Source organism: Chiloscyllium plagiosum, unplaced genomic scaffold (genome assembly GCF_037043375.1).
Source record: "Chiloscyllium plagiosum isolate Xiang-an unplaced genomic scaffold, Cpla_swu_hap1 HiC_scaffold_30, whole genome shotgun sequence".
NCBI classification, from domain to species: domain Eukaryota; kingdom Metazoa; phylum Chordata; class Chondrichthyes; order Orectolobiformes; family Hemiscylliidae; genus Chiloscyllium; species Chiloscyllium plagiosum.
In genome coordinates this window covers 21,921,413-21,937,768 of record NW_028270168.1, presented here as the reverse complement: position 1 = coordinate 21,937,768, position 16,356 = coordinate 21,921,413, and the positions used below count along the sequence as shown (strand labels likewise).

Genomic DNA, 16,356 nt, shown 5'->3' with positions numbered 1-16,356 from the left:
GGGCAACTTGGAATGGCAATAAATCTCAACCTTGCACACATGAAGACAACAAAACCTAAAAGCGAGGTGTTGAGGGAAAATGATGAACTTACACAGTCATACAGGACGGAAACAGACTCTTCGGTCCAACCAGTCCATGCCAAACATAATCATAAACTAAACAAGTCCAACCTGCTTGCACCTGGCCCTCCAAACATTTCTTATTCATGTACTTATCTAAACGTCTCTTAAACATTGTAACTCTAGTTGCAACCACCACTTCCTCTGGAACTTCATTCCACACATGAACCACTCTGTGGAAAAAAAAATGCACCTCATGTCTTTTTTAAAATCTTTCTCCTCTTACCTTAAAAATATGTCCCCATCTCGAAATCCCCCATCCGAGGGAAAAGACACCTGCTATTCATCTTATCAGTACCCCTCAGAATTTTACAAACCTCTATAACCTCACTCCTCAATCTCCTATGCTCCAGTGAAAAAGTCCTCGCCTATCCAGCCTCTCCTTATAACTCAAACCCTCCATTCCCGACAACAACCTGGTAAATCTTTTCTGAACCCTCTCCAGCTTAATAATATCCTTCCTCGAACAGGGTGACTAGGACGAGACACAGTTCTCCAGAGGAGGCCTCATCAATGTCTTGTACAACCTTTACAATAACAACCCAACTCCTTTCCTCAAAGGTCTGAGCCATGAAGGCAACTCTTACGATTGCAGTGACAATGTTTTATCATTCAAAAAGAAAGTACATACACTTGACTGGATAAATATTTAAAGACAGGTCAGGAATAGAGCAGCATGATAGAATTAAACATAACAGCAAACAGTTGGAGGGACATGCGCTGCTTGATGTTTTGCAGCAGCATCCCTACAATACTCACAGTGTGTACAATTGCAGCCAATTTTTCCACAAAAGGTGATAAGCTTTCAGCTGCCTTGAGACCATCCTGGAAAAAACTTTAGAAGAGAAAAACAAAGCAAAAAAAAATAAGTAAAGGTTTTGTGTTGGTCTGAATTTGATAGTAATTGTGGAGATTCAAATCTCAGTGTTGGGAACATATCCCACAATTTCAGTCCTCAAGGAATATATGTGGAAAACAGAACAACATCTCACATTTATTTCAATAAATCGTTGGAATGAAAGATAGTGGATCACTGCAAAGTTCCTCATGAGCTGACGGATGAAGTCATCAATAGGTAAGAATACCTCCATACACAAGCCCTTTACTCCACTCTAATTCAGGTCACTGGTTCAATTCCCAGTCTTTGCTCAGAGTAGGTAGTCTCAGCTGGATTAATAACACAAGTGATCTCGGTCCTCAGGGACTGGTAGGAGGTTAGAAGCCAAATCAGAGGTCACACATTTACTTAAATCACTCGCCAGTCACTATGTCAGAGATGACATATACTGAGAGAGTAGGACTCTGCTACCCACTAGAGTGGAGTGGCCTGTTATATATTTTAACCCAGAGGAACAGGAACTTAAGGGTAAAAAGAAGAATCAGCCAGCAGCTTTGTCAGGGGAAGAAAAATTGAAAAATACTTTTTAAAAAAAAACTGTTGTGTAAAATATTGCAGAGACGCCAGATTATTTCTTCCCCAGCAATGATATCATAATCAGCTACACCAAACCTCCATTGACAAAATTCACTGGAGATTTCCGCATATTGTACTCATTACTGAGTGATTTCTGCATATTGTACTCATCACTGAGTGATTTGACACAAGCTGAAACAGCAAGTTTAAAATAAACAGTAAAATACTCAGTGTTGTACATGTGAAAGAGAAATATAAAATACTGCAAACACTCAGACGTTTAAGCTGCATCTGTGGGGGATAAACAGTATGATTAAACATTCCAATAAGAGAAGGGGGTCACTGGTGTAAAATATTAATGATACTGTTTAAATAATCCTCAGCTACACTGCAAACTTTGATTAAAATGTCAATTCACAGATTAAGTTCAAAAATATCTGAGAGGAAAGATCCTTTGAGGATGGAGTGTTGATGCGACCTCGTACACACACACACCCACACATCCCCACCCAGACACACACACTGACCAGCTAACAGGTGACGTACTTTTGCTGAGCATGGAAGTACTTGATTAGGCTCTGGATTAGGTCAGGGCCTTCTCGAATCTTTATTTCGTTCACCTTGAGAAGATACTGCAAAACAAACAAAGTATAATCAGTTCACCTTGAGAACATCATCCCACTCTCCCACCATCAATGTACCTACTTCACAAATTAAAATGTGAAACTAGAAATCCTGCAGATTGATAACACTGAGCCACCACTAACAGGGATGGCTGCGGGTTATTAAACAATATGTAAAACTAGAGAACACACCAGGCATGGCTTGCTCTGTGCTGTTCGTAAGGAAGGAAGAAAAGTCTAAAGCCTGATGAATATCTCAGAGATTTAAAAAGGAAGTATTTTACATACATTATTGTGCAGAACTTGGCTGTTTGGAGACAACTATAGCAGATATTGTGGGCTTTGTGATACCATAAGAGAGAAATATTTAAATAGCACCTTTCCAAACTTATAATGTCTGAAAACATTTTACAGTCACCTTTATAGTACCATTAACTGGCAAGCCCTGTCCAAGACTGGCAGCTCATCATTGCAAGGCACAGGCTGCTTCTGGTAGGATGCCCAGCCAAAGCCCATGACTGGCAGTACATCCAAACCAAAGGTATAGGATGGCAAGAGGGACTTCAGAGCATTGGTGGTGGTGGTGGGGGGTTGGACAGTTAATCAAGATGTTGGCGGGAGTGGGTGGGAGTGGAAATCAACAGCAAGTAGGTCTCAACCCCCTCCCAACACACCAAATGCTGCTCTCAAGTGGCCAGTAATTTATCCTTCAAAAAGGTCTCAATTGTCAAAGGGAAGGAAAAGGTTTCCATGTTGCTTTGCCCCCCCCTTCCCCCAAATATAATCAAAAGCAAGAAGGTGATGGGCCCCAAATGTCCCTGTCTGACCAAACCCACCACAGGGGAGAGCAATAAATGGCACTGAGCTAGACCAGAGAAAAATGGTTTTCTAACTTAAAAAGAGATTTGATGACATTTAATTGATGCTACTTGAACCACATCAGGTACAAATGCAACACAAACTTTGCAAAAGCACCATTTCCCGATGGATACATAATAACACACTGCTAATTGTGTCAGACGTTGTGAATTAGGAGAACACAATGAAGAGGAGCTGCAGGGTTACAAGGAAAAGATGGAAGGTTGGCAGTGGGGGAATTGCTCACTTGGACAGCTGGTACTGATATAATAGGCTGAATGACCTTCTTGTACGTGGTTAGCATCATCATCATAGATTAGACTGGTGTCAGCCATGGCTCAGAAGTAATGTACTCTCAAGGCAGAAGGCTAAGGGCTCATTTTCAGATACCTGAGTCCGTAATAAAGGCCAACCCCAAGGGAGTGCTGCATTGTCAGAGGTGCCAATTTTCAGCTTAAATTGAGGTTCCATCTGTCCTCATAGATGGATGTAAAATGAGTACAATTTAAAATTATTTCTGGTATATTTTGGGATACCCAGACGCCACAATACCAATTGGAGGATTTCCATTCTAATATCACAAATAGAAATTAATCTCTTAAAAACAAAACATGTCAACTCACTTCGCACATTTGGAGTTGGAACATCTTTCGTTCTTTGTCCAGATCATCTGCGAGCTCAGCAGCACTGATTTCTGAACGACTCAATCCAAATTGCTTGGCACGGTCTTTCTTTTCCTTTTCAATTTTATTGCTGAAAAGTAAATGTAGATTCAAAACAAGACAACAACCCAGCTAAACGCAGTCAAAATTAGTCAGACACACATTGTCTTGTATTGCCTGTTCAAAGTGGCTCCAAACATTGTGACACAAGTAGGGTTTTCCCCACTGATTTCAAGGTACTTTTCCTTTGTGTGATAACCCTCAACATCTGATACAAATTGTAATGTGGCAATAGATAGGGATTTCTGGATTTCTGTGGATACAACCACAGCAAACAATACAATTCATGATTTGAGAGGTTCTAATTATCAGGAAGGCTGAACAGATTTCGGCTCTTTTTTCCAGGGAAGAAATACGATTGAAGGATGACCTGATAAAGGTTTGAAAGAGTGACACAAGGAAAATGTTCTACCTTGCAAGGGGATCCAAAACAAGTAGAGGTAAAGGTAGGTAGCTACTAATAAATCAAACAAAAACTTCAGGAGAAGCTTCTTTACTGACAGCAGTTGGAATGTGAAACTTGCCATCACAAAGAGCGATCTTCAGCACATTTATACTATTGTTTGCCACAGATAGTCTGAGTCAAGAGTGAGGTGCTGGGAAAGCACAGCAGGTCAGACAGCATCCGAGGAGCAGGAGAATTGACGTTTCGGGCATAAGCTCTTCATCAGGGAGGGCTGATGAAGAGCTTATGCCCAAAATGTCGCTTCTCCTGCTCCTTGAATGCTGCCTGACCTGCTGTGCTTCCCCAGCAACACACTCCTGACTCTGATCTCGAGCATCTGCAGTCCTCACTTTCTCCTAAACAATAGAATGAACAAAATTGGCACTAAAAACAGGTCTGAGGTTAAGCTCTCATAACCTGCCTTAAAATACCTTTACCAGTTTCAGAATGAAAAAATGATTGCTTTCTTTGAACTTAAACTGCAATCAATACTCACTTCTCCCTTTGGTTTATGAAGTCCTCCTATTTGGAATTGGGAAGTAGAAACTTGGCTGCCAGTGCTTCACCCACTTCCCCTTCACCTGTAGGCAGCTCACCTTCCCATTCACCAGTTTTAAACAGGTTTACATAAATAGTTCTCTAATGGACCAGGTACAAAGATTTTTTACAGTACCATTCAACATAGTAAAAAATTGTAAGCAACTTCAGAAGACATCATTTTACGTATGTCCATACAAGGATATGATATATTTAAAATGATGGTTAAATCGACCAGAGTGTTAAAAGGAGTGTCTTGAAATGGGAGAAGGGAGAGGTTTGAGAAGGGAATTGCAAAGCCTAAGGCCTAAGTGAATGAAGGCATAGCTACTAACGGTGTGGCAAAGGATGGACTGAATGCAGGAGAGACCGAAGTTAGAGCAAAGTACTGCAGATAATTTGGAATAAAAGTGATGGAGAAACTCAATGAGTTCTGACAATACTTTGTAGAGAGAGAAACAGGGCATTGTTTCTATTCCAATATGATTTTTCTTCGAAACTGTATTTGGAAGGTTGAGAAGCTGAGGGGCCAAATGGCTTCCTTCTGTATTGCAACAACTCTGTGAATTCTGTAAGAAGGTTACAGAGATAGGTAATGACAAGGCAATGGTGGAATTTGAACAGAATAAAATAAAATAAATAAAATTAAAAGGCATTGTTAGACTGGGAGCTAATGTAGGTCAGTGAGCACATAGATGGGTGAATGGCAGCAGAGATTTGAACATGATCATTGGAACAAAAGGAGCTTTTCAACTTGCCTCTCCTTTAAACTGATTGAGATGCAGTGCCAGGACAAGTTTGTTAAAAAAAAAGATAGGGCATGGGAGGGTGAACTAACTGGATCATACTGGTGAGAACACATGTTCTGACATGAGTGAGGATCCCAAACATATTCAAAGAGATCTTCCCAGTGTGGTGTAATGTGCAGCTCAAAAGACAAGACAGGATTACCTGAAGATGGAAGGAGTGTGAAAAGTCAGCATTACAAATACAGAAGTAGCATGGAATTTAGACATTGATAAACTCTTGATGTCACAAGGAATTAAGGGCTACGGGGAGAATGCGGGTAAGTGGAGTTGAAATGCCCATCAGCCATAATTGAATGGTGGAGTGGACTCGATGGGCCAAATGGCCTTACTTCCACTCCTATGGTACAAGGTGCAAGAATACAGTTAGCATTAATGTAACTGCACCTCAGAAAAGAGAAGTGAAAACAAAAAAAACGTATTTTTTAAAACTACACATTCTATCACCCTGGACTTGAACACATGACCCAAGCTCACATGCCATGTGCAGTACCAGGGAGCACTGCATCATTGGGGAGGTAGTCATTTCGACGAGACATTAAACTGAGACCCTGCCTGATCTCTCAAGGGAGCATGAAATATTCCACAGTGTAATTCAAAAGAGCAGGAGTTTATGCAACTGTGTTCTGGCTAATCTCAACCAAGGTCACAAAAATAAAACAGATTATCTGGTCCTTATCACATTGTTGCCTGTGGGATCCTGCTGTGCACAAATTGTCAGCTCTGTTCTTATATTTCAGAAATGTTTATAACTTTTAAAAAAAAATTGTAAAATGCTTGTGGCATCCAGAGATGGTGAATGATGCTAAATAAATCCAAGTCGATTGCCTTTTTGCCCTACTTGCTCTCTCTGTCATTTATTCTAAACATTACGATCGCACTTCATATTCTGTACAAATCAGTAACTTTGTCGTACTGCATAATGTAACATCACACAAACACAAACCATAAGACACTATCAGTGACTGAAAAGAAATAACAAAATATCAAGAACTCGATTTTGTTTTGTGTTCCCTAAAGCTTTTTCAAGACTCAGTTCTAGGTTTATGGCTATATTTCACAACTGCTTCCCTTTTCTCGGTTCTTAAGCAGTAGGTGAGACAGGAAGTTAAAAAGGAAAAAAGCAAATCACTTTAACCATTTTAAACCTTTCACCTCCTCCATCAAAACAAAAGTACACTTCATCTAACAACTTATCATTAATAAAATTTAACATGGGAAAGACACAGAAATCTGTAACCCTCTCAACAGAAACTTGGATCAGAAGCAAATTAACAACAGAAAGGAACAGTCAGTGTTAGGACCAATAATGCAACAATTATTTCCAATGAAAAACCCCTAGATGATGAGGGAAAGTTTCATACCAGAGCAAATGGAAGATAGGCTTCATCGACAGGAAGAAAAGTCATTATAATTCAAACTTGACATCAAAGGGCACAATGGAGTTCTACCCAAGTTCCAGGGACTTGGTGATTGGGTTGCTGGTTGTCTGATTTCGAATCCAAGCTTTCATAAAGTTTTTTGCAAGGTTTGTGAAGGTTTATAGCTCAGTTTGAGGTTTAGCGTGTAGGTTTGCTATCCAGACGTTTCATTACATGGCTAGGTAACATCATCAGTGACGACCTCCAAGTAAAGCGAAGCTGTTGTCTCCTGCTTTCTATTTATATGTCTGTCCTGGATGGGGTTCCTGGGGTTTGTGGTGATGTCATTTCCTGTTCGTTTTCTGGGGGGTTGATAGATGGTATCTAGATCTATGTGTTTGTTTAAGGCGTTGAGGTTGGAGTGCCAGGCCTCTAGGAATTCTCTGGCATGTCTTTGCTTAGACTGTCCCAGAATAGATGTGTTGTCCCAGTCGAAATGGTGTTTTATTTCCTCCGTGTGTAGGGCTACGAGGGAGCGAGGGTCATGTCATTTTGTGGCTAGCTGGTGTTCGTGTATCCTGGTGGCTAACTTTCTTCCGTTTGTCCTACGGAAGCGGCAGGTACAAATCACTATAAATGCTGGAGGAAACATCACAGAAGCGCTTCACAGGAGGCTCCCAAGCACTGAGGATGTCACCTAGACAGGGGACGAAACTTCTGCAACACAAATTCCCAGCTAAGTGAACAGAACTACAACAACGAGCACCCAAGCTACAAATTTTCTCCCAAACTTTGTCCTACATAGTGTTTGTGGCAGTCCTTGCATGGAATTTTGTAGACGACGTTGGTTTTGTCCATGGGTTGTACTGGGTCTTTTAGGTTTGTTAGTTATTGTTTGAGAGTGTTGGTGGGTTTGTGTGCTACTAGGATTCCGAGGGGTCTTAGTAGACTGGCTGTCATCACAAAACGAAACAAGATAGAAGAGACATTTAACATCATCAACAACACTCTCACAGGCATAAAGTTCACCAAGGAGGAAGAAACTGACAACAAACTCGCATTCCTGGACGTCACAGTCAAAAGAACAGACAACGGAGAACTACAAACCTGCGTATACAGAAAACCGACAAACACTGACCAAATACTTAACTACACCAGCAACCATGCCAACACACACAAACGAAGCTGTATCAGAACACTACTCCAACAAGCCACCACACACTGCAGCACAGACGAACTTCGGAAAACAGAGCAGAACCACCTATACAACATATTCAAGAAGAACGGATACTCAAAAAATACAGTGCGCAGATTCCTCATGAACAAACCACGACAAGCAGACAAAGCACAGCCAGAAGCCCTAACCACCTTACCATACATCAAAGAAGTTTCAGAAATGACAGCCAGACTACTAAGACCCCTCAGAATCCTAGTAGCACACAAATCCACCAACACTCTCAAACAAAAACTAACAAACTTAAAAGACCCAGTACAACCCATGGACAAAACCAACGTCATCTACAAAATTCCATGCAAGGACTGCCACAAACACTATGTAGGACAAAGTTTGGGAGAAAATTTGTAGCTTGGGTGCTCGTTGTCGTAGTTCTGTTCACTTAGCTGGGAATTTGTGTTGCAGAAGTTTCGTCCCCTGTCTAGGTGACATCCTCAGTGCTTGGGAGCCTCCTGTGAAGCGCTTCTGTGATGTTTCCTCCAGCATTTATAGTGATTTGTACCTGCCGCTTCCGTAGGACAAACGGAAGAAAGTTAGCCACCAGGATACACGAACACCAGCTAGCCACAAAATGACATGACCCTCGCTCCCTCGTAGCCCTACACACGGAGGAAAAAAACCACCATTTCGACTGGGACAACACATCTATTCTGGGACAGTCTAAGCAAAGACATGCCAGAGAATTCCTAGAGGCCTGGCACTCCAACCTCAACGCCTTAAACAAACACATAGATCTAGATACCATCTATCAACCCCCCAGAAAACGAACAGGAAATGACATCACCACAAACCCCAGGAACCCCATCCAGGACAAACATATAAATAGAAAGCAGGAGACAACAGCTTCGCTTTACTTGGAGGTCGCCACTGATGATGTTACCTAGCCAGGTAATGAAACGTCTGGATATCAAACCTACAGCTCAGAGAGCAAACATACACCCTAAACCCCCCCTTTCATAAAGTTTCTATAACTGTTCATACCAAGATTCAGAAAACGTTTTTCACCCGCTGAAGGCAGGTGTAGAAGATTTCAATCAAATCTAGCATTGCTGGGGAGATGGTGATGTAGGGGTAATGTCACTGGACTAGGAATCCAAGGACTCAAGCTCAGACTCTGCACAAAGAGGTGCAAGTCCCATTAAAACAGCTGCTGAAATAGAAATCCAATGAATAAATCTGAAATTGAAGCTAATGGTGACCATGGCCATTATCATGGATTGTTACCATGGATTTTTCAAGATGGGAATCTGTTGTCTGGCTATATATGACTCCAGACCCAGAGAGAGGTGGTGGCTGATTCTCAGTTGTTCTCTGAAAAGGCTAACAAATCAAAGTCAACAAAGGCATCTAGAGATGGTCAATAAATGCTGGTCCTGCCAGCAATGTCCAATATGAAAAAATACGGGAGAACAAGCCAACATTAGAACACAAGACAATAATTCCAGATCCTGCCTGGAGGCAGACTTAGATTGACATATGCAACAAATGAGAACATATTTATTCAGCACCTTATTACAGCTCTCAAAAGTCTCAAGCTAGTTCACACAAGTTACTTTAAAGTATTTAGATGCCTTTGAAAAGGACGCAGAGGACATTTACTTGAACAGTACCAGGAATGAAAGATGATGGTAGCATAAAGAAACTAGAGACATTGGGATGATAATCCTTACAGCACGACAGCAGTAAAGTAAAATATGAATCAAAACCATAAAGAGCTTAGATAAGACTCGAGAGAAAAAAAAGGTTTCCACTAACTGAGGAGTCAATATCAGTGAATACAGATAAGGCACTTAATGAAAAGAATCAATATAAAATGAAGGACTTTTTAAATTTAAAAACAATGAATTATGATGATCTGCAATGCAGAGACTGGAAACATTGTGGAAGCAGATTCGAGAACAAATTATGGGGAAATAGTAAGAGAGTGGGACTGGACGCTTTCCAAAGAGCTGGATGAATGTAATGGGCAGAATGAATCTTAAAACACATATACTGTTGACCCCAAGAGCAATTTCTTAGTGCAAGGCAATGAGGCAATAACACTTTTTGTAAAAAATAGAATTAGTGCATGGAGAAAATGAGGTGTGGAAAACTCCCAACACTTCAAATAGCAACATGAAATATTCAATCACAAACCTTGCTTTAGTTTCAATATTGTCTCAGCTACGACCTATTATTGGGCTGTCTTCAACTCCCGCTCTACGGCACTGATCACAAAAAAGAACATAAATGGCTGATAGTCCAGAGCAATGTTGAGGAGACATTGCACTGATTGAAGTTATTATCATTTAGATAATATGTTAAACTAAGTTTCCATTTGTCTAATCAGATTGGCATAAAATGAATAATGCCACCTGAAGAAGAAATGTGTGGTGTTCTTTCAATCACTGTTTCTGAGGAGTACTTACACTTTGGTTTCATAGTCTTTCCAAGCTTTTTCAATGAGTTTCTTTGGATCCTGCAAGCAGAGATTAAACAGTAGTTTAATTGACCTCAATTATAAATGGATGGCAAAGTCAACACCCATCTGTCACACCAGAAATTGCTGCCAAGATTCAGTGACTGTTAAACTGGGAGCTTCACAGTCCACTTACTCTCACAGCCACAAAGTACATAGGTCAGGACTGAATAATATTAGGCAATAATTGAGCCAGATAACTCAGTGAGTATTCAAACAATTCCCCAAATTAGCAACAATAAGATTTGAAATTTTGGATAAATGCATTCATCGTAGCAGTATCTGTATCACCGCATCACTAATTAATCTTTTAATCTTCTTTCCTTCAAAAAGGCACAATCTACTCAGTCAACTTGATTGAAACAGCCCATTTCAGTAGCATTCTGCTTTCTAGTGCCTACTTTTAGAAGTTACAAGTGAGGTGGCAATTAGAGATACAAATCGGGTCATATAGACTCCTCAGGTTTATTTTACAATTTTCATGACCATCCAATGTGTTGTTCCTTGGGATTTTAATTCAGTTCAAGCCAACCAGAAATGGTTTTAATCAAATTAACTGCCTCCCCTCATCAACTGAAAAGACTCCAAAGCAGGTCTGAGATTAAAAGAATACTCCCTTAGGATGGATTGGTCTACACCTCAACACCAAGTTGTCAACCATACACACAAGACAGGTGGGTTCTTGAGACATAGAGGTAATGTCCCTACCTCTGGGCTAAGAGGCCCAAGAAGTCCAGCTCCGACAACTACCTACTCCAGAGGTATGTCATAACTTAGCTGAATAGATTAATGAGAGACATCTACACAAGACAAGAAAGGTCATCAGGACTGCAATGTATAAATGGAAATACCAGATGCTTCTTGCCATGAGATGTTCGTAGGGGCCGGAGGGGTTAAAAGTAAAAGGAACATTTGACCACAATAGACTGGACATAGAAAGCATCAATTTGACATTAAAAAGAGTGGAAAGTGTGAGGAAATTAATGTTCCAGGTCTCAGAGGTGACCTGAAACATTAAAATAAATAGAATTTCCATATGTGGCCAGTTTCCAATGATTTCACAGCTCAAAGACACACACAGCTGTCAGATCAGTCTAGAGTGGATGTTAAAATCTTCCACCGAACTGCAGAACGCTGTTCAATCTCAGACTGTGACTCAAATCAAAAGGCGGCAACCTCATTTCAAAACTCAGCCCAAGTACAAAGTCTTATTCATGTCATTTGATTTTAAGGGGGTGCCATGTTTCAAGGAAAACCAGAGTATGAATAACTTTCACATCAGTATTTGGAGGGACTCCAGAAGACAAAGTCCAGGTACCACCCAAAGGCTGGCAGCCGTCCCTCCTGCACCCTCCCCTGCTGTCAGCATCATGTCCTTGCCAATTCTATTGTGCCTTCATCCCAATACAGTTGCCAGAGTGAACATGAAAAGGGGGCACTCAATGGTGCAAATTGATACACACACATGGTCTCTGCTCAGCTGACTTGACATATTGTAGATGGCAATATAATTGGGCCCAAACCCCAAGATCAAGAAATGAGCAGAAATAATGAATTCACAGAATCTGAAGAGTAGTCTCAGTGTCCTTCAGTAGGGCAGGCCAAAACGTTAACTAGTCTACCCATCATTTCATCAGTATCAGATCTAGCCCAGCACACCCAAGTCCTTTGATTTATTGTAAATCGTTTAGTAACAGCCAGCAACCTCTCAAGAGGCCACATATAGACTCGTAAATTCCAAAACAACAGAGCGCAAAGGGCTGGAATGCAAAGCAAATTAAATAAGTTACGACTTACCTACCTAGACAAGAATGCCTAAGAATAGCTCATTCTAAGCCCGCAGGCCCAGATAGCTTAGTCAGAACAAAATATAGCCAGTACATGTAATGGGGGTACTAACTAAGGTTATTCCAGGATTGTCACATGACCTCCAGCAGCCTCTACACAGCTGCTCCTTGTTGAATAACATGTATTAACATAATATGTATATAATAACATGAATTAACATAACTTCACAGTGCTCCATGTTCCCAAAGCCGATGAGAAACCCAACTGGGTCATTCTTGACCATCAGCCAAACGGCCTTTTCTTCTCCCTCTCACATCTATGCTTTTGTTAATAAAATCCATTCAGAGAAAATTAGGCAAAGAATTTAATGCACCCTTAACTCTTCTGGTTAGTTCATATGCAGAAGTGACCTAGAGATTAACTTTCAATAACTGGTGACTCCAGGTCAATTCTGGACAGTTAGCCGCTCTAGCTTAGTTGCCTTGGCTTAAAGACTTAGATGGCCAAGTGTTACGTGCTGGATATTCTCTGTGGTACACAAACATTGCTCCAAATGGTAGGGTGATTAAGGACATGTTACTTCATTTTCAATCATAAAATGCAAATTTTTAACTGGTTATTCAATTTCCTTTTAGTCTCTTGTCTTTATTCTACACAGCTTCTCCAATAAGCAGAGGAGAGGAAAGTACACCACAGCCCTATAATAAAAATAATTGTCAGAGGTCTACCAGAAAGCAGAAGCCAAAATTGTTTCTCCCAGAGAGACAGTTAATGTCCTCCTCCACCGTTACCGTAGTCAGTTACATGCTCAAGCTAAACGGGGGTGTTAAGGCTACAATTCCTCAAAGACAGATAAAAAGAGAAATAACTTCACCCCTTTTCCTTCCTTCAAATCGCCTTTCAGGAGACTGTCCAATGGAAAGGAAAGGATGTTGTTCATGTTTTGAGTCTGTAAACAAATTTTTTAAAAGTCACCATTAAAATCCTACAAGGAAATAGACAATTGTTTCCAAGCAAGTCATCACCATTCCATTCTTAATTTGGAAATATCACAAGAAGATTTCATATAATCAAACACAAATAAAATGCATGTATTCAATGTTCTGAAGGCCCACAGTGTTGTTCACTTTATGAATTTTTACATTTCATACAAGCAGGATCATGGGAACACCATTGACAAATTTGCTGTTACAGCTTATATTTATAAAGCAGCTTTGACATCATATAAGTTTTCCAAGGCACTTCACAGGAGTGTTAACAAAAGTTAAACAGCATCTTAAAATGAAGAAAGAAGGATGGAGAGGCAAAAAAGATTTAAGGAAGGGGTAATTCCATAATTCAGGACATTGACCAAATATGACCAATGATGGATCCAGAATTTGAGGTGTGTGACATACATTGGCAGGAGGTTCTAGAGAGGCCATGAAATGGGAAAGCGGGAACAGAAACAAAAAAAAGCATTGTTAGCATCCTAGTACGGAGAGCTGGGTGAACTGCATTTGGTGCCAGTTTGGATATAGATAAGGTTTTGGATGAGCTTCTGTTGACCAGGAGAGCAGCTATTGTTGTTATTGGGTAACTGGAGCTTGAGAAAGTGTTCAGTGGAAGGTAGGTCAAGAATAGCATGGAGACAAGTGATGTTAAAAACTCGGAGGAGGCAGTCTTGGTGGCAGAAAAGATGAAAGGTTGAAAGTTCGGCTCAAGGTTAAATAAACTGAACCTGTTCTCATTAGAGACAGCCTGGTGTTGCTGCAATGTTTCAGCTGAATGTTTTTTTTCTTTTGTCGACCAAATGTGGCCAACTTTCCGAAATGGAAAAGAGGAATAAAGAGTTACAAAATAGCTTCGATTGTGGTTCTCTTTCCATTCCAATTTCTCCTTACAATTTTAACAATGTAACTACTTACAATTAGAATAATACTGTAAGTTACAGAACATCCTATAACCACAATAAGCAATGTGTCCAACACTGCAGTTAAGCAACCAGTTCATGAGAGAGACTAGAGGTACAGGCTTGCAAGATGGAGTTAGTTAGCTAACAATAGAAGAATTCATTTGTAAATGTGTTTTCAATTATTGAGAAATTGTTTGCTGTTTTATAAATCTTCATCCCTCAAATCAACATCACAAGAAAAAGATAATCTGCTCCTATTCACATTCCTGCTTATAGAGCTAACTCTGCAGTGACAGTTACTGGGTTTCCTACATTACAACAGAGACCACACTTCAAAAGTATTTCATTGGTGCTTTGTGACTTGCCAAGGTGATGCAAGATGCTTTACAAATACAAGTTCTTTCTTTACTGGATCAAAAAGCCCTAAAAACAGGAAAAATAACGGGTTTTAAAAACCCGTTGCAAGGAAGCAGTCCTCTGACATTTCCAAGACACCAGAATCTGACCATTCCCATGAAAAGGAAATATAAGCCACTGTTTTGTTTAAACGGTGTCTCATGTTTTATACAATAGTGTAAAAACATTTGGTTGTGAACAATTCATTTTCTTTGTCTTAGCTTGAAGGATGGCATTATACTTTAAGAATATATATACATATATATATATAATATCTTTGACATTGCAGAACAGGTGGATTGTGATGTCTACACAGTATCCTAGTTGGGTGCATTAGGGATTAAAGACAGCCTACAAACTTTGCAAAGTGATAGTTGAACCAATGTTAACTTTGAACAGTTGCTCTGTGAACAGGGCTTTTAAACAGAACGGACAGACTATTCACGAACAGGAAATGCCAAGAGTAATTCAGATACACAGGATAATGATGGTTTTAATAAAAGAAAGCCTATTTCCACTTGGTTATCAAGATGACAAATTTGTAGAAGTGACAGTCAGTACAATTTGGTAGAGTGAATAAAGGAGTTCACTGTAGTGACAAGTGCTCAATGGCTTAATGGACCTGTGTTTCCTGCTCTATGGTCACTGTGCTTAATTAATTAGCTCTTGGGGGCTACACCAAGGCTTAGAGTAAACAGATGTTTGAGATAACTGTGCAGTTTTGGCCTCCTTATCTCAGGAAAGATATTACTGCTGAAAGAGGGAGTGCAAAGATTCATTAGACTCGTTCCCAGGTTAGCAGGACTTTCCTATGAAGAGAGATTTAGAAAACTAAGCCGGAATTCTCCAAAATTTCAAGTGAGAAGTGTCTCATTGAAACCTACAAAATGCTTAAAACACAGACAGAGTAGGTGCAGGTAAGATGATCAAGCACAATCTAAAAATAAAGTTGTTGCCATTTAGGATTGAGAAGAGGAGTTGTCTTTTTAAACTCAGAGTGGCGAATCTTTGGAATTGTCTTACCTAGAAGGCGGTTAAAACTCTATTTTTGAGTATATTTGAAGTAGAGAGGCTTGTAAACTTTGATTATTAATGGTATCAAAGAAATGACTGATCAACCGTGATCATATTAATTGGTGTTGCAAACTCAATAGGTTGAATGGCCGACTCCTGTTCCTATGATAACAGGGACAGTGAAGTGGACAACAATAAACATGTGCGTTAAACTCCATCACGGAGAGGTTTTTTGGTTAACAGAGATTTTTTTCTTCTTGTCTCCCCCCATTCCCACAAGACAATTCTCATCCCAAGAATCAAGTAAATACCAAATACCAAGTAAATCTCACCTAATGCCATAATCCTAAAGATAATAGATTGTTCCCTATGTAATGATAAATAAACTAGACACAGTATGACAGCTACTGCCCACCAGATCACATATATAATTGCAGCAAGTCTTTGTACTCTTGTAAACCAATACCCTTGCATTAAAAGGTTAACGTCAATTGTTTTTCTAATTGCTGGCTGTACTTTCATAACAGAATGATTTCCAAACAGAATAATTTAAATGCATTAAGCTCTATCTGCCACCTTCTGAACTCTCTATGTCCCTTTGAAACCTCTTATGTCTACCACTTAGCTTATTTTCCTTTCATCTACTAAAAACCAGATGCTTACAATGGCACACAGTGAAATGGTGA

At 40.0% G+C, this 16,356-nt stretch overlaps 1 protein-coding gene across 1 annotated transcript in view; it reads right to left on the bottom strand.

The window, feature by feature from the left end:
- Positions 1-16,356, bottom strand: part of LOC122563615 (arf-GAP with SH3 domain, ANK repeat and PH domain-containing protein 2-like) — a 78,598-nt gene that overhangs the window by 37,139 nt on the left and 25,103 nt on the right. The window contains exons 4-8 of the mRNA XM_043717576.2: positions 13,241-13,315; positions 10,529-10,578; positions 3,639-3,768; positions 2,081-2,166; positions 880-955 (exon numbers count right to left, since the gene is read on the bottom strand). Coding sequence (XP_043573511.1) covers positions 880-955; positions 2,081-2,166; positions 3,639-3,768; positions 10,529-10,578; positions 13,241-13,315 — 417 coding nt within the window. The remainder of the gene's footprint in view (positions 1-879; positions 956-2,080; positions 2,167-3,638; positions 3,769-10,528; positions 10,579-13,240; positions 13,316-16,356) is intronic.